At 48.1% G+C, this 25163-nt stretch overlaps 1 protein-coding gene across 1 annotated transcript in view; it reads left to right on the forward strand.

Annotated features, from left to right (window-relative positions):
• Positions 1-25163, forward strand: part of LOC133355557 (uncharacterized) — a 569922-nt gene that overhangs the window by 249762 nt on the left and 294997 nt on the right. The window contains exon 3 of the mRNA XM_061572897.1: positions 8252-10925. Within this exon, the coding sequence (XP_061428881.1) occupies positions 8252-10925 (2674 nt within the window). The remainder of the gene's footprint in view (positions 1-8251; positions 10926-25163) is intronic.

The following is a 25163-nucleotide window of genomic DNA, read 5'->3' on the forward strand; positions in this document are numbered from 1 at the left end:
ATGGCAACGTTACGATGAATCGGAGACTTGAGGGCGCTGTGTTAACACGGGCAACGTTTTTCTACAGCGCAACGATGAATGCTCCTGAAATAAGAGGGTAGGAATTCAACGTCTGCTGCAGTCGCAGTTCGAAAGGTGAAGCCTTTTAATGATGTTCCCGTCGGCTTTTCAGTCTCGGGCTGCGCACATTGTTCACGGCGCTTTTTGACCACCGTGTTCAAACTGTGTAATGAATGTGCAGGACGCACTTAACAAGCTGTAGCCAGGGTTACCCAATCGTTGAAGCCTCCGATGTACGTCTCGATTTTACAAAGCGATTTACCGCACGTCCCATTGGTCACACCATCACTTTACGACCACAGGGTCGACAATCGCCTTCTGCTTTTACCGCGCCGAAAAAATCTCATCCCAACTTCGCCTCTACATGACCAAGTCGGCATCTTAGCGCAGTGGTAACGCTCGTACGTCTCACGGCAAGATGGACCTGGGGTCGCGATTCCGGGAGTTGGCATGTTCTCCCCGCGGTTCTGCATCGGTTTCATTCTGGTTCTCCGGTCTCATCCAATGGCATAAAAAGTAAGCCTGCGATGTGACTCCTCGTGGCCAAACATCACGATTTGAAGCTTTCGTGACTGCAAAGATTCATATTCTTAGGTTTTTTCAAGAAAAGTCACGTTTCGGAGACAACACAAGTGTCCGTCATCAGGTGGGACCGTCACAGCTAGATTTACTGACGGAGATTTGTGTTGCCTCCGAAACGTCGTGATTTATAATTTTTACCTACGTGACTTTACCGAAAAAACCTAAGAGTATAAACATCACGATGCTTTAAACATATCTGCAACTTTCGCAATTGGGATTACACGCAGGAACACATTCACCTCATGCAAAAACTTGGCAGGATCGTCCAGAACAAGGTCTTGAGACTCGGTGAGGCTTTTCTGGGTTAACAAGTAGATTAATAATAATAATATACCGTGGTAGCAAACCATACCTGTGATTTACAATTTCACACAAACTCGCGTGTTTATGAAATTGCGTGGCTAATTTCTCGGATAACCTGCACCGCACCGCTTGGCGCGAGTGTTGCTTTCGCCGATTAAAAGTTTGACCTCCATGGGGGCCGTGGATTACAGCATCCGCAATGTGATCCCCTCATTGGAGTTCTGCTTTTGTTCAGGAGCCCAACGTACAAACATCCGCGAGGGTGAACACGGGTCACGAGCGTGTCACACGTGGGGGCAAAACCCTGTCGAGAAAGGGGACCTGCTGGGAGCACATGGAGCTCCTCACAACCCTGCCATCGTGGGGATGACAGTCGGGAGTAGGATACTGGAGCTCATCACAACCCTGCCATCGTGGGGATGACAGTCGGGAGTAGGATACTGGAGCTCATCACAACCCTGCCACGATGACGGTCGGGAGGAGTCCTCTGGCTCTATTTTCACCACGTTAAAATCAATTATAATCAAACTCCATGTGCTGAATCGTTTCAAATAGGTAGGTAATACGTGAATTACACATTTATAATTATGAAACCTGTGTACTTATAGATACAGTCTGCATGTCATGTACTTGTGTGTTCAATGCAGACAGGTTCAGTAAATCACTTATGCGGTGTTAACCTGTGGTGTTAAACACTAAAGAATACATTACTACGTAGATCACAGCACACCACTGATTTTATTTCCGTCTAGACAGCATTTAAATGCTGACTTTGCAGAATCTATGTACGTCGCCAACCATGATAATCAGGTGTGGGGAAGGACAACAAACTAAACATGAGTACTAAAGAAATACGTTTTAAATCTACATTTAAACGTGCATAGCTCCAGCGGCTTCCTCATATCTGAAGGAAGAGCGTTCCAGACGGCCGCAGAAGCGCAACTCAAAGCGCCGCGCAGTGCATTGACGGTCTTTGTTCGACGGTTATCAAGGTTCTTTGTCGCATTTCTTTTTCAAGTCAACACTTCTCAAGATGGTATTGACCTTATATCTCGGAAAATGTATCTTACCTCTCCCCCCCCCCGCCGCCCCTCTCAACCAACTCGCCTTCCAAACCCCGCGCTCCAGCACCTGGGGGCTTGGACAACCAGCGCTCACCCAAGCCGGGCATCCCCTGGACAAAAGACCTTTGGCCAGAGTGGCCTCCATTTGTTCATGATTATTTTAAAACTATTAATTAATTAATTAATGCCGTTGCCTTACAGTGAGTTGGGAAGGAGGGAGCTTATTTTCAAGGGGAAAACGAGGGTGCCAAGTGAAATGTATTTCTAGTCATAGTTGGTCAATAATATATTCGCTAACAAGTCCAATTACGCGACATTCTGCCCGGAGAAACTTTTTTTTTAATCGCAAAGAGCAAGGTGCACAGCGTGAGCTCATGTCTGGCAGACATCGGTGCGTTATCCACTGTGTCGTATTAATTCCCAACAGCAGGTGTGGCCGGTAGTGTTAATGCGAGCACATTGGCATAAGCAGAGCGCTTACATTTAGCACGCCCGTGGCGGGGAACGTGTCGTTGTCATCTGCATATTAGCAGCTTTTACATCGTTACTGGAACTCTCGGCCCTCGCGAGTAGATACGTGTGGCGTGTTTATACGGTGGACAGAGGCTGTTTTTGCTAAACTCCCTTAGGAAAGTGAATAAAATGCGAATGTTAATACCACATCGGGGGCCGTCTCTAAGTTGGCCCCTAGACTAATAGGAGTGCTTGGCACGGCGATCAAAACCAACGCATTGGAGACAAAGGTGGCAGAATGTGTCCCCGAACCCCTGCGTGCGCTGTGCCAGCCTTAATTGGTACATGGGAACAGTGCCTCTGCCAAAAATCCTACCACGATCAAAGTAAACACTTTGAGTGCGTAGTGGAAGCGCAGTGGTAAGCGCGCTGCGCTGCATGTCCAATAAGAGTGGCCTCCCCGAGGTTGACTCGGCTTCAAATTAGGACACTCTGTCCTTCTCCTATAGCGCGGAAGTAGTTTCAATCCTGAAGAACACTGTGTTATGAAAAAAACAAGTTATAATAAGGAATAAATAATATCGGGGTAAAGCACAGCCCGCGATGACACGTGAGGTGCATACACAGGCTGAGCAAAGACGTGGGTATTAGCATCTCGAAGCATCCAGCAGCATCCCACTCCCTTGCGTGACGCTACGCCGAGGCAGACGTACGACCGCTTGTTCCTGCTCGCGTGATGGAGTTGCGTTCGCTCAATCGCGTTATTTCCAATTCGCATCTACGTTATAAAAAATGTGTTCCCTCATACGATCATCACGTTCTATCCAATTCGCGTCATGAAAGCAACACGCGGCGGTATAGGAGGACAGTTACCTGGTGCAGTGTGTAAACATCGGCACTGGGGAGACAAAGGCGGTCGGGCTTGGTCTTGGCCACCCACAACCTCGTGTGCCGTGCGAACCTTCATCGGTGTTCGCTATAACAGCCCTTGCCCCAACAACCTGTCCAGGCTATACGGGGGTTCTTTGTCCTCTGCCTTAAGTGGGGACTTGTCAAGTGCCAAGTGTTAAATCTGCTCAATGTAATTTGCTCCAAACTCAACCCTGACGAAGTAAATAATGATACATAAGAGGTTTTTTGGGTTAGATCGCGTAAATATATAAATGTGTCGTTAAAACCCGCCACCACCCGACACAGCCTACGTGTTAAACTAAATAATTATAGTTTAAAAAATAAAACTATTTTGTAAACCTATAACGTGCATATTGTGTGTGATACGTTTCCAAGTAAGTTTCTGAATATTTTCAATATTAAATCCAGGAAAGCTTCCACTTTCCTCACAACGTTGAGTTATGATTGCAATATATTTTCGATTCCTCATGTGATAGTGTTTTTGTTCAGTCGACTTGGGTTTGCTGCTCTTTAATTTATTTGCTTTGCTTTTTGTCATTTCTGTGACCCAGGTCACTCTCGCAAAATGAAACTCATCCTGGCCTCTTGAATTCTCACCAAAACAAACTTGAACTTTGAACTTACAGTAGGTCACCACTGCCGAGTGCTGAACTGTGCATTTGAACTCCTGTGCGACAGCCGTAATTGGCTGACATTGGGTGAAATGGCTATGGTCTTCTTGATGGCATATCAGCTCATCACAGAGTTACCACACAATCCCATCCCCAATTAGCAGGATTTGCAACTCAATTCGTTTATTTTTTTAACTGAATTTTTTTTATTGAATGGTAAAATAGAGAGTGATGTGGAAAATAACCACGCTGCAGTGTAGGTTGCACGTTACGAGCTACAGATAGACGGACAAATAGGCCGATGGACCGACGATATTTTCAGATTATACGCGGGATTATTATATCATAGCATTCATGAAAATATGGAAACATCGGTCACTCCGGTAAAGACAAATTGTTGTAGAAAGATCGAAGGCTCGTGCAAACCGAGGCACATGGAGTGGTGTACAAATGTCACTGGCCAGTCTGCTGAACGCATCAGCTCCCCCCTGTCCGACTTCTCAAAATGTCAACGTGCAAAATGACGGTAGGCTTATGCAAATGAGGTACGGCATTGCGAGTTGATCTATGACTTATCGACTGGGAGTACATCGAGGGCCGTCTTGAGCGAGACGTCGAGTCTGATTTGACGGATTTGAAAAATAAGAATAGGTTTTCCCCTTCCTGGCAACAAAGCAGGTGTTAAGATGTTCAAATGCCAAATAAGATTCCTTTTGCAAAGGAATCAAGTCACTCGGAGTGCTCAGTTTTGTTGTGCTGATGGCTATGATTAGACAACGGCGGTGTTTAGATCTCCACCTCAGGACGTGTTCAATCTCTCGTTTTACTGGTAAGAACCACCATGTTCGACCAGCCCACAAGGGATTATTGTGTCCATCCGTCGTGCATCCAAAAATGGGAGGGGTGGGGCTGGGTGGAGAGGGGAGGGTGGGGAGGGGCTGGGTGGGGAAAGTGGGGAGGGGCTGGGTGGGGAAGGGTGGGTGGGGAAGGACTGGGTGGGGAGGGTGGGGCTGGGTGGGGGGGTGGGGCTGGGTGGGGGGGTGGGAGGGGTGGGGCTGGGTGGGGAGGGGCTGGTCACCCCGTGGTGCCCTTATAAAACTCAACGTTTAACCTACTCACGCCGGCTTGTGCCCACCCTCACAGTCGGCCATATTTGCGGAATACCCTCATAGAGAAATAAAACTGGTAGGAATCTTCTGGTTACACCAGCCAACAGGGGATTATTGTGTCCGTCGTGCAGGGAGGGGCTGGGTGGGGAAGGAGGGGCTGGGTGGGGGGTGGGAGGGGTGGGGCTGGGTGGGGAGGGGTTAGTCACCCCGTGGTGCCCTTATAAAACTCAACGTTTAACCTACTCACGCCAGCTTGTGCCCGCCCTCACAGTCGGCCATATTTTCGGAATACACCACACCGCCGTTGACCCTGGCCATTGACCGAGCAACCCAACGTTCCTACCAGCTCCCTCTGCAGGAATGTGTTTCCCTCTCTCAATCGGCTTCTGTTTGCCTTTTTATTTGTTCCTTCCATTGGCCCGTTATACTGCAGTTGTTTTGGCACGTATAATTCCTCCACCGAGTAGAAATTCTTCATGTTGGTTTTATTTTAATCTCTTTTTCAATAGGCCTTCATGTTGATGTTCACCAATGCATGTGTTTTGAAACGGTTCATATTCAGTGCTCCGTCTTGTCCATCCTCACATTTCCTGTCTTCATCTTCATGTCCACAAAGACCGTTCCTTGAACACTACAAACTTTTAAACGCTTTAAGGAGTTTAGATTAGGTGTTATTGTTCCAAGAAACATTTTATTCTGAATCAAAATACGATGTACATTACCTGTAATCTGTCTGGGTTGTCTTCTGTTCTCGGTAAGAACGAAATTGCGCTGGTATCATTTTGTTTGCAATAAATATACCAAGCAACATTCGAGAAAAAATTGTCTTAACATAGTTGCTAAGCCCATGGGTTACCAGATTGGTTAATAGTATTCACAATTGATATTTATTTATTTATTTTACGAACACGTATTTTTCTACACAATATTTAAAATTGTGCGTTTCACGGTGATGTGCTCAACGGGAGCGGGGTGGGTTGCCCTGGCTCCGTGAAATGCACCCACGCTGACATCTCTCAGAATGTCCGTAAATCCAAAATGCAGTTGGCTCTGCTATTAGATCGGATTAAAGGAAGTGTAATTCCGCAAATGCCAAAGGACCTTTGACTAAGGCTTGTCATGCCTGCATTGAGGGTATTGTAAGAGAAAGGTTAAGCCAAGGCAATACGTGGTGACGGAACGTAACAATACGGCTGCGTCGCTAAACTGCCAAGAGCCGTTCATTTAGAATTAGCGGCTTCGGAGGATATTTTTAGAAATATTTTTCACATTTTTGCAGTAATCCTTTGTGTCGGTAACTAACCACATACATAGGTTAAGATTGCAAAAATGTAAAAACTCCATCCGCACTGCAATGTACAAGATATGAATTATATGCCCGAGCACGTTGATGGACCGAGTTAATTCTCCCTCGAAGGGAACTATTTAGTCACATGTTAAGACCATTGTGAGTTGTGAATATTTGCATAAACCATCGAGAGCAAAGATAACAATCCCCTGTATAGTCTCAACAGACTGTTGGGTGAAGTGCTGTTAGCGAGCACCTATGGAGGCCAGCATGGCACACGAGGCGGTGGGTGACCAACACTATGCCCGGCCGCCTCTGTCTTCGCAGTTCTGATGTTTACACACTATGCCGGGTGCCAATTTAAGGCTAAGTCAACCTAGAAGAAGGCTCAGTTAAAATATTCGCAGCACGCTAACCACTACACTAATGCTCGCCACTAAACCAAACGCAAACGTGATAACATCCATGGGGTGAGAATACGTTTTAATCAATGGATTTGTTACACCGACAACTCTTTGATCGCCACTCACAGTGCGTCACGTTGGGTGAAAATATTGAGTCGAACATGAAACACAGGTGGGGGAATTCAATGACGAGAGTATTTTGAGTGAATTGAAATGGAAGACAGTTGTGTGGCAGACGGCTTTTACAGACAGTGCGGTAACAGCTCCTAATCTTCTCAGGAACAAAGCATATCAAGGAGTTTGTCAAATTTGGGAGATTTTTTTTGAGCTAGCGGTTCTATACTTCTAAAATCGGACTCTTTGTTTTTAATGTTACAGGAGTTGTTAAAAAAAAAACACTTGGACTCTTGATACCACTTGCAAACACACGACGACCGTTGCTCCTCAGGGAAAACAAGAACAGTAAACTCGGGCACCGCCCGCATGTTACTTTATTGTCGGTTTTGTTTGGTGGCATTATTCCACCTCCCGCTCCCCCCTCTCTTCCCTCTCCTTCCACTTCCTTTGTCTTTTGCCGTGGATCGTCGTCCCCTTGCACTGCGGTCGGGGGGCGAGCCCCAGGTGCCTCCAAGCGGCCCCTCATTTGAGGGAGTAACGCTCCGGGTCCCTTACACGCTCATGGCCTGCGTTTCCCTCTGATGTCTGTTTTGGGTTCTTGAAAAGAATAGAATAATGGAAAAAATGGTGTCTCTCTGTCTGTATATCGCGTGTCTCTCTGGGTGTACCTCGCTGTCTCTCTGTAAATCTCGGAGACACGCAGAGAGACGCCCTCACTGTGCACGCGACTCGAAAAATCACCGCGTTGTATTTTATTCATACGCTGCGGGAAACAAGTAGCGGCACACGCACGCACACGTTGGAAGCGAAATGTGTGCATCATGCATACTTTCATGTTGTGCCATGAAACTCTCCACCAAATGGGGTTATGTCTCCAAACTCGGTGCTACTTCTATACCAGTGCAGGAGTATATCATGATGCTGAGCCAAAACATGTCTGGTATAGAGTTCTGTACTTCTCATATTCACAGCCAAATATTTTGTGAGGATCCTTCATAGTAGACTTGAACTCTTCCTTCAAAAGGAACTACTTTCACTGGGATAATGTCCAAAGGAGCTTGGACATTCTTATTTTTGAGTCCTGTGGCCATAAATACATTGGGACTATTCATGTCTTCTTTATTTCTGATTTTTTTCTGATCTTATTGTGATTTCCTCTTGACGTGAAAATGGCTCCGTAGAAAGGGAATTGGTCAAAAATCTGAATGCGGGATGGTCACAGTAGGACCAGCAGGATGGTCACCATTCGGAATGTTTGTCTTGACGCGGCAATGCGCGTGCGACGTTTCAGCTGGCAGCGCGGCGGGTATTCGGTACTAACCGTGGATCGCTTTCTCGGCTTGCGCAGATGACGGTGGAGATCCCGGAGAACTCGCCGGTGGGGACGCCGGTGGTGCGCGTGCAGGCCAGCGACCCCGACGAGGGCGAGAACGGAAAGGTCCAGTACCGCCTCGCATCCTGGTCGTCCTCCTCCTCGTCGTCCCAGCCGATACCTCCGATGTCGTCGTCGCTGTTGTCTCTCGCATCATCGTCCTCGTTGACGCCTTCGTCCTCCTCCTCCTCCTCCTCCTCGTCGCCGCCGTCGTCGGTCAAGCCTCGTCGACGGCCGGACACGGCTCTGTTCTGGCTGGATTCGTCATCGGGCCTCGTCGTCGTGTGGGGCCTGCTGGACCGCGAGGAGGCGGACATCCACCGCTTGGTCATCGTGGCGACGGACTGTGCGCCTTCGCGACCGGCGAGCGCCACGGCCACGCTCACCATCATCGTGGGTGACGAGAACGACACGCCGCCCGAGATCGAGCTGCGCATCATCGCCCGCACCGAGGGGGACGCCGTGACGGCCGAGGACGCGGACGACGACGACGACGGCGGCGACGGCGAGGTGAGAGGAACGGCTTCGGCGGCGACGGTCGTCGTCTCGGAAGCATCCCCTCCGGGCTTCCCCATCGCGCTCATCTCGGTGTCGGACCGCGACTCGGGCAGCGGCGGTGTCGTCTCGCTGTCCATCTCCCTCGACGGCGACGAGGAAAGCGCCGGCAAGGACGACGGGGATGAGGCCAGCGCCGCCGCCGCCGATCTGCCGTTCCGGGTCCGGCGCCTCCCGCCGTCGCCCGACCGCTACCTGCTGGAGACGGGCGTGGGGCTGGACAGGGAGCGGCGCGAGAGGCACGTCGTGCGCGTCGTGGCCAAGGACTCGGGCGTGCCGCGCCTCTCCAGCACGGCCGTCGTGTTCGTGCGCGTCGCGGATGCCAACGACAACCCGCCCGCGTTCCCGCGCCTAGTATACGAGGCCGCCGTCGCGGAGAACGGCCCGCCGGGCTTGCGCGTTGCCTCGGTGACGGCGACGGACGCTGACGTGGGCAAGAACGGCGCCGTCGTCTATTCCATCGAAAGGGTGATCGCCCTGAGGATGGGCGCCGGAGGGGCCGACACGGCCGGAGGCGGCGACGCGACCGCCTCCCGGGCCGCCGACGCCGCCGGCACCGTGCGCCCCCCTACCGTCGTACGGCCCTCATTGTCGGCCTTCCGCATTGAGCTCACGACGGGCCTGGTGACCGCCTCGCAGAGCCTCGACCGGGAGGACGCCCCCGGCGGCTACGCTCTCGCCGTTGTCGCGAGGGACCGGGGCGTCCCGCCGCTCTCGGCGACGGCCACCGTGATTGTGCGCATCCTCGACCGCAACGACAACGCGCCGCAGTTCGAGCTGCCTGATTTCCACTTCTACGTCCGCGAGAATCAACCGGCCGGCAACATCATCGGCCGCGTGTCCGCGTGGGACCCCGACGAGGGTGACAATGGGAAGCTGGAGTATGCGATAACCGTCGTAAACGGGGAGGAGTTCGACAAGAACGACGCCAAGCATCGCGCGGAGGTCTGGGACCAGGATCCGAACCGGCACGCGGCCGACGACGGGGAATCGACGTCGTTGTCTTCGCTGTCCTCCTCGTCGTCCCAGCAGCCGTTGTTTAGCATCGATCCTGACACGGGGGTGATCCGGGCCGGGTTCTCCTTCGACCGCGAGAAGCAGCACTTCTACACGCTGGAAGTGCGCGCGCGCGACCTCGACCAGACGCCCACGTCGCGCCTCAGCTCCTCGGCCCGTGTCTTCATCCACGTGGTGGATGAGGACGACAACGCCCCCGAGTTCCTCGCACCCAAGACCAACTCGACGTTCGTGTTCGTCGAGACGACGGGGGGCGCCGTGCCGGGCACCACCGTCTACCCCGTCTCAGCCATCGACCCAGACTCCCTGCCGCCCGTGCCTCGGCGCGAAGACGTGGCGGCCGCGGTCGTGGCGGCGGCGGATGAGACCAAGTCGGCATCGTCGTCGTCGGCGACGTCCACCGCCAAGTCTCCGATGGCGCCGATGCAGTACTCGATCGATGGCGGGAACCCACGGGGCCTCTTCGCCATCGACGCTCGCACGGGCCTCGTGACGGTGCGGGAGGCGCTGACGGACGAGCATGCGGGTCTGCACCGCCTGGTGCTGTGCGCCCGCGACACGCGGCACCGGGCCGTCGCGCTGCTGCACGTGTTCGCCAACGCAACGCTGGACGACGTGACGGCCGTCAACCGCCTCATCACGCGCAGCCTCGCCACGCCGCTCTCCAAGAACGTGTCCGGCCTCGGTGGGCCGTTGGGCTTCGACGACGACGGCGACGAAGACGGCAAGCAGAGCAGGCTGCTGCTCGTGGCCGCCGCCCTCGCCCTGGCGGCTGTGCTGGCTGTAGTGGCACTGCTGGCGCTGCTGGTCGCCCTCGCGCACCACTGGTGCCGCTGCTGCTACGTCTGCCGCTGCTGCTGCCGCTACAAGAAGGAGCACCGCGGCAAGCGCAAGTTTTGCGGCGGCGGCGTCGGGGGCGGCGGCGGGCTGGCACAGGCGGCCGTGGATTGGCCCATCTCCAACGATGACAAGAGCATCGGCCACGCTGGCAGGCGGGACAAGGGCGAACGAGGGATCACGGTAGCCTGCACCATCCTGGGCCACGAGGGGGCGAGGGACAAGCAAGCATCACTCGCAGGTGAGACGGTAACAGTGAAGCCGCGCGATTTGTTCCAAAGCGCTGCGGAACAAAAGTGATTGCCCGAAAAATGCTCGCGTTGTTAAAAGAAAGACACGTTATACAGTCGTTAGTTCTGTCATTTTAAATTTAACCTTTGGCATAATCCTGGCTCTTAACTATAGCCTTAAAATGTAACACCTGTAACTACTGCACGCTGCACGCAGCAGCCCCAAGGTTGCGGCCTAGTCTAGGCTTTGCAGCGCTCCCCATAAAAGTGACGTTTGTAATAAAATGTGATCATGGTGGCAGCAATCACAAATAAGGAGCGATGCGTACTTTAAATGATAGCACGGTGATTAAAGCTCACGTTTGCAATTAATAGTATGCCAATCGATTTCAGTTTTGACATTAAACAAATAGGGCACGGTTTGCATATATGTTAACGCTTGAGGAATATATTATAACAGCTTTTTTCGAACTATTAATGCTTTGATGTTCGCATTGTCTTTGTGCTATTTGCCTTTTGGCGTTCTCTGGTCTAACACTGATGAGACAAGGTCTCTGATGTAGGCCAATCAGGATCAAATCATGTTGTTTCCATGTTTTACCACAAGCGCGTGTGGTGAATGTAGAAATGGTGCCTTGTGATAGGTGTCTATTTGGTATTTGAATATTTTAAGGATAAAACCTATTCCTTTTTCGTTTCCATCAGCTTGAGGAATATACCACACTGTTGCTCTCAGAAGTAAGGTTATTTAGGTCTTAAGTGTCCATAAAATGTTGCATTGAAGTACATTATTTAAACATTGTCGATGAGCACCAGCATTTGCATTGCAATGGTCTTGCTCTTATTTTTCACATGCACAACAAAAACTGTGGCTATGCAATAATTGATTTGCCTAACTGCCTTCAGCAGCAGTCCATGTGATCCACAGAAGCACAGAATACGTTGTTCAAGATACATGCTGTACATTAGCTTTTACGACCACGAAGCCCTTCTGTCATACCCATGTGCATTGTTCTTGCAAGCAGCCAGCCGTCTTGTTTTGCTGTACCAATGGTGAATAGAAACTATTGGGTAAAATGTTAAACAGCCCGACACTGAGGCGTTATTATCATATATCTTCTCATTCAATTCCCTCCACGGAGACACAGAAAAAGTTCAGTTGCACACTATGTCTACGTTTAACATTATTATTGCATCCATAATAGAGGCTTTTGGGTTAAATTGTAGTAATAGAAATGTGTCGTTAAACCCGCCACCACCCGATACAGCCGATTCATCAGGTGTCGTTGGGTGGTGGCGAGTTATAACGACACATTTATATTCACACGATCAATGGATAATATTGGTCGTGAAAACCTACGTGTTAAACATTACTATTGCATACTCTTAGTTCTTTCGGTAAAGTCACTTAGGTGAAAAATGAAATAAAAAATTATTAAAATAAAAAAATAATAAATCACGACGTTTCGGAGGCAACACAAGTCTCCGTCATCAGGTGGGACCGTCACTGCATGCAGCAAATCTGGCTGTGACGGTCACACCTGATGACGGAGACTTGTGTTGCCTCCGAAACGTCGTGATTTTTTATTCTTTTTATTTCATTTTTTACCTACGTGACTTTACCGAAAGAACTAAGAGTATGAATCCTTGCAGTCACAAAAGCTTCAAATCTATAATTACTATTGCATCTCACCTGGGATACGTGGGGACACGTGGGGAGAGCTAGCAGCCCCTCCTCCTACTGCAGTCCCGCCCACTTGTGCATAACCACGCCCACCCACCAACTAGCCCGGCCCACACAGTGAGTGGCCTCCCTCTCTGCTCATGGCCCTGCCCTGCTGCTCAAGGCCCCACCGACTCACTTTACAGCCCCCCCCCCCAACCCCCGCCATTTGCTTGATCGTGAACTCAGACACTGTATATTACAACTGGAACAAAATCCAAATGTTCACTAAATCTTTGTGACACCGGGACAGCCTCTCTGAAACTGGAGACTGCTCTGGCCAAACGGGTACTTTTGGTAGCACGAGTAAAGGTATAGTACAGTACTGTCCTCATGGATCCTAGTGAATTAGAAAGAAGCTAAAAAAACGTCAAGAGGGCTCTCTATAGATAATATAACGTCTGCTTTTAATAGTGTACTTTTAATTGTTAAGCTTGGAATGTATTATAACCTCCAAAGTAAACATCTACACTTTCCCTAAAATGTAATTGAAGAAGACGATTCCATTATCTCCAAAAACATATGGGACCGAAAGACTGTGGGATAAACATCTTGGGGCCTATATGTACAGCGCTTCATCATTATAACACGGGCATCACAATTATTTACTAAAAATGGTTAATTAACTAATGCATTAAATCAAATGTTGGTATGGAAATTAAGTCAGCCAGAGTCTCAGGACAGTCTTTTATTTTAAATCTCTTACGTTAAAGATCGGTATCTACAAACAGTTTACTTTACATATTGATTTTATCAGCCAGCATTTTAATGCTCTCCTGCTACAGGCTAACGCGTGCGATGTTCATCATTGGCCCAGATAAATTAGAATAAAACCCAAACACATTAATTGTGAATAAATTAACTTGTAATGCTTAATATCTAGGTCCTGTGATGGTACCATTTGCTCGAACCAAACGGTTCCTGCGGACGCCGAGAGCCTAGCAACGGCATTGTGACGTCACGACGTATCCGCTCGGCCAATGAGGGCGGCGCGCGGTGCGTCGGACAACCGAGAGTTTGCAGGATGCTACCGGCGCCTCCAATTGGCTGGTATACAGAGGGTCGTGGGTTCAACGCTTGTATATTTGGTGTTTGTGTGTATTTTTCTCTAGGTCCTCCGGTTTTTCCCTCCACATTTTGAATCATTGTGCGTTTAGAGTATTTATTTGGCTGCTATGAATTTCCACGTGATAAGCCACTTCATTGAGCGATCATTTGTGGCCACGTCGCTTCTAAACAAAGCGCTGTGTAGCTCAGTGGGCCTCACCTGGTAAAGTAAAAACAATATAAAAGCACCCTGGACCACTATGGAGTGTTCTGACCATGGAACGCACCGCTACTTAAGAAGCTGGGTCAGGTGACACGGTTATTCTGACTTCCTGGATCCTACCTTGAAGATTAGTTATGCCGTTTCAACGCAAACGTCGCATATATATTTGATACATTTGTTGCCTGAAATTTTCTCTTCTAGTATATTGCAAGTACGTGTAAATTATACAACGGGTTTCAGTTTGTGAGCCATGTGATGATGATAGCTTAAGGGACAGCACGAATATAATGCTGTCCCGTCTGCCGGAGAGAGCAGGCGTAGAATGCAGGTGATATACTACAATGTGGGTTGTTGAAATATGACGATACTAGAATCTACGAATGTATAGTGAGATATATGGTCTAGGTTAATAAAATTGTGTTAATCAATATTATTGCAGATCCTGTTATTTCTTATGAAATATTTCATGTTATTTTATTAAAGGAAACAATGATTAAAGTTCAAACATGAAAAATGCCGCTTAATTATTTACATTTCATACAAATACTATGCATATGTTATGCAAATTAAACATTTAGACTAATTGAGTGAGCAAGACCCGAGGAGCAATACGTGCAAGATGGTCAAAGTGATAATCGCCAACGTTATTCTGACAGTTTCGTCGAATCGCTGAGCTCTAACTTAGGGGTGTCTGCACAGTGTACCGTGCAGAACAATCGCAAAACACTTCTGGTGCATCCACTTCTCTGTGTCCATTTTTGTGCCGTTTTATAGCAAGGCGCAACGATTTTAATAAACGCGGACCCACCTTGCATGCATGCTGAGTGAGAATGGGAATAAGAGTGGGCCCCATGCTACTGAGTGGGTGCCGTGCCATCGAGATGTTACAGTGCGAGTATTTCCTTAGACACGTTCAGTACAATCTGAGCAGGCCCACGCGTCCTTCGGAGGCGACCCTTCACCCGTCCCTAGCTTCCTCCGGATGTCACGTCCTGCCAGGCAGCCAGACAAATATTCAAGTTTTTGCCCGTGGCTAGACCTTGGCAAGGGGGTGTAGAGTCCGTTGCGCAATACGGCAGACAGGGCAAGATGAGCGGGAAAGGGCCGGGACGGAAGTCCCCAAGACGGAGAGAGTGGACGTGGGTCAAGACGGAGCCGCCGGTGCAGGAAGGGGAGAAGGAGGAGTTCCGGTGGGAAGGAGGAGAAGGACAAGAGGTTGGCGATGAGAGGTGATGATGACCAGAGGGGGGGGGGGGGGGGGGGGAGAAGGAAGGAGCGAGCAGGATTGAGCTGCGAGGGGGAGGAGCGTCTGTTTTCACAGTGGGTGGGAGAGTGGAGGGATTCAGAGTGGTGGCTGATTTACATAGATCCGGCGTGATTGGTGCAGATGCATTGGCACATTGTAAGTGACAGGGTCCGTTATTGGGATGTCCAAAACAACTAATTTAGAAATAAGAACTCGACTTTGTTGGTAAAAGCATCCAGCCTCCCCACCCCGAGGACATTTTCCTATATTGTAACAATCCCCACGCGAGCAGTTTGCGTTATGCAAAGTGGCACATTCTGAGAGACAACCTTGTCGCCATTCCACTGCACGTGTCGTGCGAAGCATTCCTCAAAGTGAACACACAATGACCTCCTTTCAGCTTTCTTCATCTGGTCTACGTTCATTCATTGTGGTTGTTGTTGTGATTATTTATTTTACCAGTTTGTTTGTGTACCTTGGAGAAGAGGGAAGATTGTAGGAAGGAGTGAAACAGGCCCAGTGGCTCACGCACAGTTCCATGATCCAAGTTAACATTTGAATTCCTGTTATCCTCCTATCTCGAAACACATTTAGTCAAGGTGGATACAACTCTGGGTGTGCCTGATTTATGCGGCTGAGCTTTGGAGTTTGCAGAAATATCAACAACAAAACTAAACGCTAAAACTAGTTTTATTTTACCAAGTAAGACCCACTGAGCTATACAGCTCATTTGCAGAAGCGACCTGGCCACAAATTATCACTCAACGAAGTGGCTTATCATGTGGATATTTATAGCAGCCAAATACTCAAAACGTATGTTTCTAAATGTGGAGGGAAAAACCGGAGGACCCGGAGAAAAATCCACGTGACCACGGGGAGAACATGCAACTCCTAATATACAGCAGGCGTCAGGGTCGGGATCGAACCCACGATCTCCTGTATACCAGGCGAGGTAGTTAACATCGCACCAGCATGGCGCCCATAAAACATTTGTACTTAGCCTGGGCCTGCCCTAGGTCAACCTCAGCCTTCAATGAGTACCCGCTGTGTGTTATCAGCACTTGGGGAGACAAAGGTGACTTGGCATGGGCACGGGAGCTCGCGAGAAGTTTGTTGGCGTGTGAATTGTGCGTGTTTGTGCGTTGTTTGTGGGGTGAGGAGGGGAGCGCAATGTGCGATGCATGAGTCCTTGGCGGCTCCTGTCATAGATAAATGTTGTGAGGCTGACGATGTATTATTGAGACGTAAAGTCATTTTTTTTTCAACACAATAGCAGCAGGAGTCTCAGATTACATTAATTCCATAAGACTCTTACGTTTCATTTTGCACACATGGTTTCCCCGTGTCAATGCCCTTACCAGCAACGACGGCTGCTTCATTTGATGAATGTTGTGCTTATTGCTTAAAAATCATCAAAAATTCTCATTTTCAAGCAGTTAATCAAAACTAACTTTTTTTAATTCAAGTTCACCGCTGACAGACGACCTACCTCATGTTTCACAGCTGTGAGCAGCAAGAGATCTGTCTCTGTTCTTAATAGCGACGTAAAGTGCAGGAGCAGTGGGGAGCCTTCACTTCCAGTACACCATAAAGATCTTGGGGCATTTATTTGTTTTTTATTTTGTTAGAATTTCATCGACTTAATTATATCGTAGCATATGACACAGAGGATAATAACCCACTGAGGCAGCCTTCACAGCTCCTTACGTTTTCCAACAGCCTCGTTGCCTCAGCGAGCATGGACCGAATGATTTACAGAGTTTAAATACGTTGGCGATGATACATTAATTAAGAGACAAATATCCCCAAAACAAAAGCTACCATCTGCCAAATTAAGAAATGATGACATTCACCAAAATGTTTGTGGCAGGCTGGGAGCAGTTTGCGGAGAAATGGGGTGGTGGAGACCCACTGGCAGGAGGCGACAGGACCGACCCGTAGTATGCGTGTTTATATATATATTTATGTTGAACCTCTTTGGCACCATACGTAGCCAACCATGCTAATCGGACGTGCAGGGGAAGTACAACAAACTGAACACAAAAATCAGTTCCATAGGTAATGAGTTTTCAATCGAGATATTAAAGTGCACTACTCCAGTGGCGTTTTAATATTGGCATGAAGAGCGTTCCAGGCGGCCGCAGGAGGGCATTTGAAATCCTGCGACGCGGCGCCCGTCTTTGTTTGATGGCGAGACAAACGCTGCTGCTGCTGCTGCTGCGAGGATGACTGGAGTTCGTGCGATGGTTTATGCTCCTTCAAGGTATCAGCAACCAATTGTGGTTCATTTGTAGCAAACATAATGCCGTGTGTAATGAGGGCAAACCAGCAGCAACGTGTTTGCCGCTTGTTGCAGAGGCCCGCGGCCCAAATCAAGCAGACTGCCCCGGTTATTACTGCTGGTTTACAAACCACTAAATAGTGCCCTATGCCTAAAAGTGGACATTAATGGTCGACTGACGTTATTCGTAAAGAGTGTGCCATTTTGTACTTTCGTCATAGTCCATATATGCCAAATGTTGAACAATTGCCTGCAAAACAGTCAATTGAAATTGCACACACATAGCAACATCACCAGCTGCTGTGAGCCACCTGCAGACGAGGCCTTGAAGCACAGCAGCGCCTGCCTTCGCGACAGCCTTGCGATAGCCTTGCGCTCTAAAGATCGGCGTGAATGCAAATTGTTCACCGAATTCATATGATGAGATAACACACGCGTACCACCGCACACGCGTGTGCACACACTGAACAGTATCCACACTGCGTGAGTGCTGAATATTAATGCAGCAAGTGTCACACTTTGTTTCAGTGTTTGCTCTTGTCACGGTGGATTTTGCACTCGCACAGCCTCTTCAGATTTTCCTCGAAATCTCTAAGTTAAATAATAACAGCGTTACTTGTTTTGTTAAATCGTCGTAATAAAATAGCTGTGCACCAGTGCAAGCCTTCCTGAATCAACACACTGTATAGAACATCAACATATCCCGGGCGTGCATTAAGCATTACAATACTGATTTAATCTGATGGCCCTGTGGTTAAAGAGTCCCGCTCATAATGTGAAGATTGCAAGTTGAAATGTCACCCCGGGTTGCCCATTATTTTCGGTAGCTACATCTCTGCCTCATGCTACGAATGCAAATGAGCGTCATCCTTTGAAAAAACACACGTTCCTGATGACGAAGACACTTTGCTAACGACACAACAGCATCTACAAAGCGTACACACGGCCAGGGCTCACAGCCGGCACGGTCCGGGAATTGGCGCCTGTGTTCGGCTGGCAGCGGGAAATGATTCGTACCGAGCCCCGGTGTCGCTCCGTTCAATCTTTCGTCGCCGTGAACTGCACGGCTTTGACAACACACCGAGGCCGAATGAGAAATAAGTGCGGGTTTGCTCTACAGGGCGGGTGGGGAAAGTGGCGAGGGACCGCCCATGGCGAGCTGCGAGAGCGCCGTGTTGTGGATTGGGCTGCATCTCGAGCCGCGTCCGCTCTCTCTCACTCACTCACGAGTTGTTGTTGTTGCTGTGGCCGCGTGCGCGAGCGAGACCGCCGTACGGCGGGCGGGGACTTCAGGAGTCCCAAGACCTGGAGGTGCCCCCCCCCCCCCGCCGTAGCGCGCCGCTGAACTTCTGGGACGAAAGACGCTCAAACACGTGGCTCGACCCGCATGGGCCACGCCTGGATTACAAGCGGGTGCCAGATCTCCCATTGCTGAATTAGACCCGCGGTGGCAAGCGTGGATGATGGAACTGCCAGTCACGCTCGCATTTAGCCCTTGTTTAACATTTAAACGCCTGCTGTCTCGAATAACATTTTTGTCGAGTTGGATACAACTCTTGGGTGTGCCTGATTCACGGGGCTGAGCTTTGGCGTTTGCGGAAATATCAACAACCAAACTAAAAACTGAGCTATGCAGCGCTTTGTTTAGAAGCGACGTGGCCACAAATGATAGCTCAATGAAGTGGCTTATCACGTGGAAATGTATAGCAGCCAAATAATCTAAAAACGCATGTTTATAAACGTGGATGGAAAAACCGGAGGGCCCGGAGAAAAATCCACGTGACCAAGGGGAGAGAGACACGAAAACTCCAAATAAACAGCAGCAGACGTCAGGGTCAGGATCGAAGCCACGACCTCCTGTCTATCGGGCGAGCTCGTTAACATCTCATAGCCACCGTGGCGAGATGTTGCTGCTGGAACGAGCTGACTGAGAAGAATAGTGGGAGTGTGTCGACGGTAGAAAACAAGGAACAACGAGCACGAGCGGCTGCAGCAGCAGTGACGCCGACAGAGCGGAGCCGATTCCTGCGCATCCACCACGAGGTCGAGAATGGCTGCCCACAGCATCCCAAGGGCGGCGTGGCGCGGACGATCGCACGGAGCGAGAGGCGGCGGTGGCAGGGCGCAGGCGCGCTGGGTTCAGCCGGCGGAGCGTTGCCGCGAACGCAGCTGGCCACAGGTCAAGGAAGTCAGGAATCTGGCGCGAGACGGAACGAGGTGGAGGTCTCACTCGGCCCCATCATCCCCGCGGGAAGACGGGAGGGAGCTGCATACACAACAATAATGAATCACGGTCACACCGACACAGGTGCCATGGTGAGATCAACTACTATCGGTAGCGAACTGCTCTTTGCATAGCGTACATAGCTTGGGTAAACATTTGGTCGAATCAGTTTAAAATGAGTACCTGATGTGTGGCGGGGTTGAAATGAGTGCTGGGACAGGTTAATGTGAATGGGAGTGGTGTCAGTGCTGACCCTATCGTTTTAACATTCTGACAGCACTTATCTGAAGAGGTCATGTATTATAAATACACTGCAGTATCGTGTACTATATATATATATGTGAAGACAAACATCCACAGTTTAACCTCAGGCAAGAATGCACACCCACGCACATTGCAGCGCACGCACACACACCCGTGCATAGATTTGCGTATTTATGGAATGTGCTAATAATTAGTTGACCATGTGATCTTGCATAATATGTCATTATATCAGAACATCATTCATTTTATAAGCCAGGTTGCCATTTCCCCACAATATTCTCCCACCTCCCTCCGTGTACCTCGACGCCTGGGAGTCTTTGATTAAGACCACCCACTGCCACAGGATTGCTGTCGGTAGGAAGTGTTAATTTATCATCATATATTAATATTCTAATTATATTCCATTCGTAAAGCAATATTAAAATCTAAAGTTTAAGTAATACAGAATGTCCTTGGTGTGCAGCGCATCGGTTCACCTTAAAGAGGCCACCCTTAGTGGCTTGCCATGTATTCCACACATACGCTATGTATGGCGATGTGTTTGTACACTTCATGCATAAGATGCCACGTTCTTTTTTCAGAATGAATTTGTATCAACGTCCTATATTTAATCGCCTGGTTAATATCTAACCGGTAGGCGAGTACCTCGGATATTAACCACCATGTTCAATAGAGGATTTAGCCGTCCTAGATTATGAATCGCCATGTTCACGAGAGATATTATCCACCATGTTAAATATAGTGCAGGACATCGCCGCCTCCTTGCCGGAGATTTTCTGAAAATAAAACTGTGAAATGAACGACGGGATAATTTTGAAGAAATTAACCAAATAAAAGGGGGTATGTAAAGTTGGGCTCAAAATAACTATGAACAAAACAATACGTTTGCTAAAGAAAAGGATCGTATTTCGTGAGGGACACAATTGGGAAAAAAACAGCGAATGCATTCCTAGGACAACTTCCGCCTGGCTTTGAGCGACACTGAGCTTGACGAAGCACCTCAGAGGGATTCCTGATCATTTGTGAAATATTGTGGCACGTTAAAAAGATATATTTCATGATGTTTATTAACTTATTGAAGGGAAATTGAGATAGATAATTATGCAATAAAGAGGAGAACTCAAGAACTGATATTTTTAGGAATAAACTGAATTAGATAATAATAATAATAATAAACCAATTGTGCTGAGAGAAGACAGTCCTCATCAGTGCTTATTGCAATCACAGGGTTTGGAGCGATGAGATCAGCCCATCGGCAGCATTGAGAGAGACGGTGGCATCGCAGGGCCACGAGGCCTCTCGACATACCCAGGGAGCGCCATGTTAGCGAGATGTTCACTCCCTCGCCTGGTGTGCAGCAGCTAGCTCGGGGGTTCGATTTTTACCCTCACGCCTGCTGCTGTATATTTGGAGTTTGCGGTGTCTCTCTCCGCGTGGTCGCGTGGATTTGTCTCCGGGTCCTCCTTTTTCCCCCCTCCACATTTAGAATCAACGTCACGCGTTTAAAGTATTTGCCTGATATAAATTTCCACGTGATAAGCCACTTCGTTTGAGCTGTCATTTGTGGCCAGGTCGCCTCTGAAAAAGAGCAACAGTATCTGTAGTCTGTGCTCTCTGGTTGCCTGGGTAACAGGTGGGCTGTGTCCTGGTCCAGCCTGGCTCAACAACTCAATGAACAAAATGATATCGCGGGAACAAAAAAAACAAGCAAACAGTGCGAGATACGAATGGAATGGCGGTCGTGGGATAGTGGAGATATCGGCAAGACATTTAGAACGTTAAATCGGGGGTGGGTGCGGGGGTGGGTGATGTGATCATCGCTGTCAAAGGCGGCAATTAAGTAAAGGGTAACAAGAAGGAGGAGACAATGCGTTGTGGGAAACTGAAATTCAACGGGACTATTAAACACACAGAGAAGGGCACTTGCTGCCCGTGGCCACGTTGCAAAGGGCAATGGTGCCCCGTGAATGATTATGTGATCTCATGGAAGAAGACAAAACATTTCAAGCGACTGTAATGCGGGCTCGTGGAGGGCTGGAACATAGCAGTTTTGGGGAGTGTGTGTAAAGGAGGCAAACACATATTCAGACTGGATGATACACGAGGTATTATTTTTTTACTTGACTAAACTAAACACTTTTTTTTTACCAGGTAAGGCCCACTGAGCTGTATAGCTCTTTTTCAGAAGCGACCTGGCAACAAATGATAGCGCAACAAAGTGGCTTATTGCGTGGACATGTATAACGGCCAAATACTCTAAAACGCACATTTATTCTCAATGTGGTGGGAAAAACCGGAGTATCCGGAGAAAAATCCACGTGACCACGGGGAGAACATGCAAAGTCCAAATATACAGGCATCAGGGTCGGGATCAAACCCACAACATCCTAAATACCAGCAGAGATTGTCAACTTCTCGCCATATTTAGAGGGCAGTGCGGTTGCCGATTGAAGGTTTAAAAGCAGAGGTGGGCAGACAAACCCTGGTAATGAGAAAATAACTCGAGGGTGCTTCTTCAGACTGTCGGTGATGGAGAAGATTGGCCTATGAGCACTCATTTAGTGGAAGGTGAAGTGGGGTTTGTTGGTGAAGGAGTTTTTGTACATGTGAAGAAAACCAATGTATCTCCAGTAAAATGGAATTCCTTCAAATGTTACGTAATGTGTTGACTCTGTAAATGATTGCAAGTGCGGGGCATTGTCTCATCCTGGTGCATTGGTCGACAAAACTTTATCAGTGACAGCAGGAGCGCCTGTACCTGGGGCACGGGAATCGGGACGTCTGTAGGCCGCAATGAAACCATGGAGCTCGGATAGCGGCCCTGCTGAGAGTTCGCATTCCGTTTGTGGGTTGACTCAGTCCACCGTCTCTCCCAGTGTTTATAAAAATGAGTCATTTTGTGGAGAAGTCCAACGGTGGTCATCCTATGCAGAGACTCGTCCCCCATCATAGGAATGTGGAATAGCTCCTCTGGTCTACACAGAGAAGATGAGCACCGTTCAGTTGAGTAAGACTTCACGTTGACTTTTCTTCTACAGGGTTATGCCACCAGCGTTATGATTTTGTTGTGACGAGCTCATGCACACAGCCAGCAGCACCGCTATGATTCCCGGTCTAAGAGACAGGTCGGTCAAATTATTTATTTCAGAAAGCTCTGGTTAATATATTTTGCAAATGTGAAAGTCTTTCGCGAGTAGTCAGGTATTGTATCAAGGAAATGATCCGTAAATTTGTACTTTTGAGAATATATTTGGTGGCACAGTAGAACATTTATCTCGCACAAAATAATAATTCGCGTCGTTGTGGGGAATAACTAAACAAATACGCCTTCCCATATTCGTCCCTGCACATAATGGGGGAGGATAACAGCGGCAACGTTGGCTCAACACACAACAGCCGCTGGACTGGTTTTGACATTCACTGTCTCATCAGCAGACTTCGGCTTGTTTGAACCAATGTTGGGGAACTGCCAGATGTCAATAGGCAAGAATTCTCAGTGTTAGATATGGGTCCTAGTTCCATGCAAAACGATGTCATACATAACAGTATCGCTTGTGTCAAAGCATTGGTGCTGTAATGATGCATTCTCGGAAGAGCCGTGTGACTGATGGGATGTGTAAAGATTTTAACATATTATTATTCTTTTATTGTGGAGGAACAAATATGAGTAAGGAGTTGTAGTGCCCACTTATTAGTTAAATGCATCTCAAAGCACAGGAAGCCAGGATACATCTATAACTCGAGAGTAGATCCTGAGCAGGTGGCTTTCAGTGAAGGCGCAGAGGTTTACTTGTAAATATAAAACTATGTCTGAAGCATAATTAGGCCCCCAAAATAATAAGCACCCTGAAGATAACTCAAAAATAAATGTAAAGTTGGATGGGGGAGAGGGGGTATTATGCAAAATTATGAGATTTCCGTGTGGAGTATGTAAAGAATAAATGTTTATTTTTTAAGGCAGACTATTTGACTTGTTTTATTTCATCTGTAAGAAGTACACGAAAGCCAATTGTTTTTTGCATTTTTTCAATTAAATTTGCAATGCTGCAGTAGTTGTGAACGCATCTTCCAGTGCGGTTTAGCTGTGTAATAACCAAAATGTTATTTTCGATCCAAACTTCCTGTTGTGATGGGGCAATGAAAGATGTGGCCTGCGCTATTGCGCTGTTGTATAATGTGGCAAACGTGATAATTGCACTCGTTGTACTTTGTGATTTCTGTGCAATTTATAGTGCCTCCTCTACTTACGAACGAGTTAGGTTCCAGAGGTCTGTTCGAAAGTCGATTTGTTCGTAAGTCCAACTTGATTCTTGTCGATTCCAAACATGTTGTAGGGCATGTACACTAAACAAGGGGAATTGCTTTAAAATTGTATAATCTCTTGTACATGTAGATGCCACTGCTTCTTAATGTTCTGTAGATGTAGATCCCACTGCTTATTCACGTTTTGCAGATGTAGATGCCACTGCTTCTTCACGATCTGTAGATGTAGATGTCACTGCCGCCATCTTTTGCATGGCGGTCAAACTTACGACTCTCGGTCCAAACGGGCAACTGGACATAAGCTCAGCGTAGATTGACGCTTCATGAAATACAATACGTTTCCTACAATCTCTCTGACTGCCCCTCATAAAATACGCATTGCAGTTGCAAAATTAGACTTGTCACATCTTTGTACACCTTTGTGTTTTCATCTGTCCCAATGCATTATTCTGCGATGACAACTTTCAGTTAGTGCACATGTAAAATTCAGGGGAAAGCCACGTGCGTTCATTGGTAAGTTTTAAAATTTTATGTTTTTAATCATTTACAACATTTTTACCATTTTGACAATACATCTCTCACGTAGCCCCAGGATAGGCAAAACAGTTTTTGCTTTGCGTGTCTTTGCTATCAAAAAATGTGCACCTTACGAGTTTTTCATTGCATGTGGGAGGGGGGTGAGTGAACAAATGGAATTGCAATTAGCTGTTTAAACATTAAAACTTGCAACATTACTTTAAATGCAAGTTGACATTAATAGCGAAGTTCAGGGCCTGTGTTTCCGTGGATGGGAAGAGTTGGATGCAGAGGCGGAACTTAGAAACGTTCCCAACGGGATAAGCAGCTCCCACATTTACAACTTTTTAACCAGGGCCCTAATTTAATTAAACGCACAATGTATTTCCTCTGGTAAATATCTCAATACATTACCAATGGGCAGCTTGTTAGAGGAGGGTGCGGAAGAGGTGACTATAGCGC

This window comes from Lethenteron reissneri, chromosome 51 (genome assembly GCF_015708825.2).
Source record: "Lethenteron reissneri isolate LAM-NWPU_2019-01 chromosome 51, ASM1570882v1, whole genome shotgun sequence".
Classification (NCBI taxonomy): Eukaryota; Metazoa; Chordata; class Hyperoartia; order Petromyzontiformes; family Petromyzontidae; genus Lethenteron; species Lethenteron reissneri.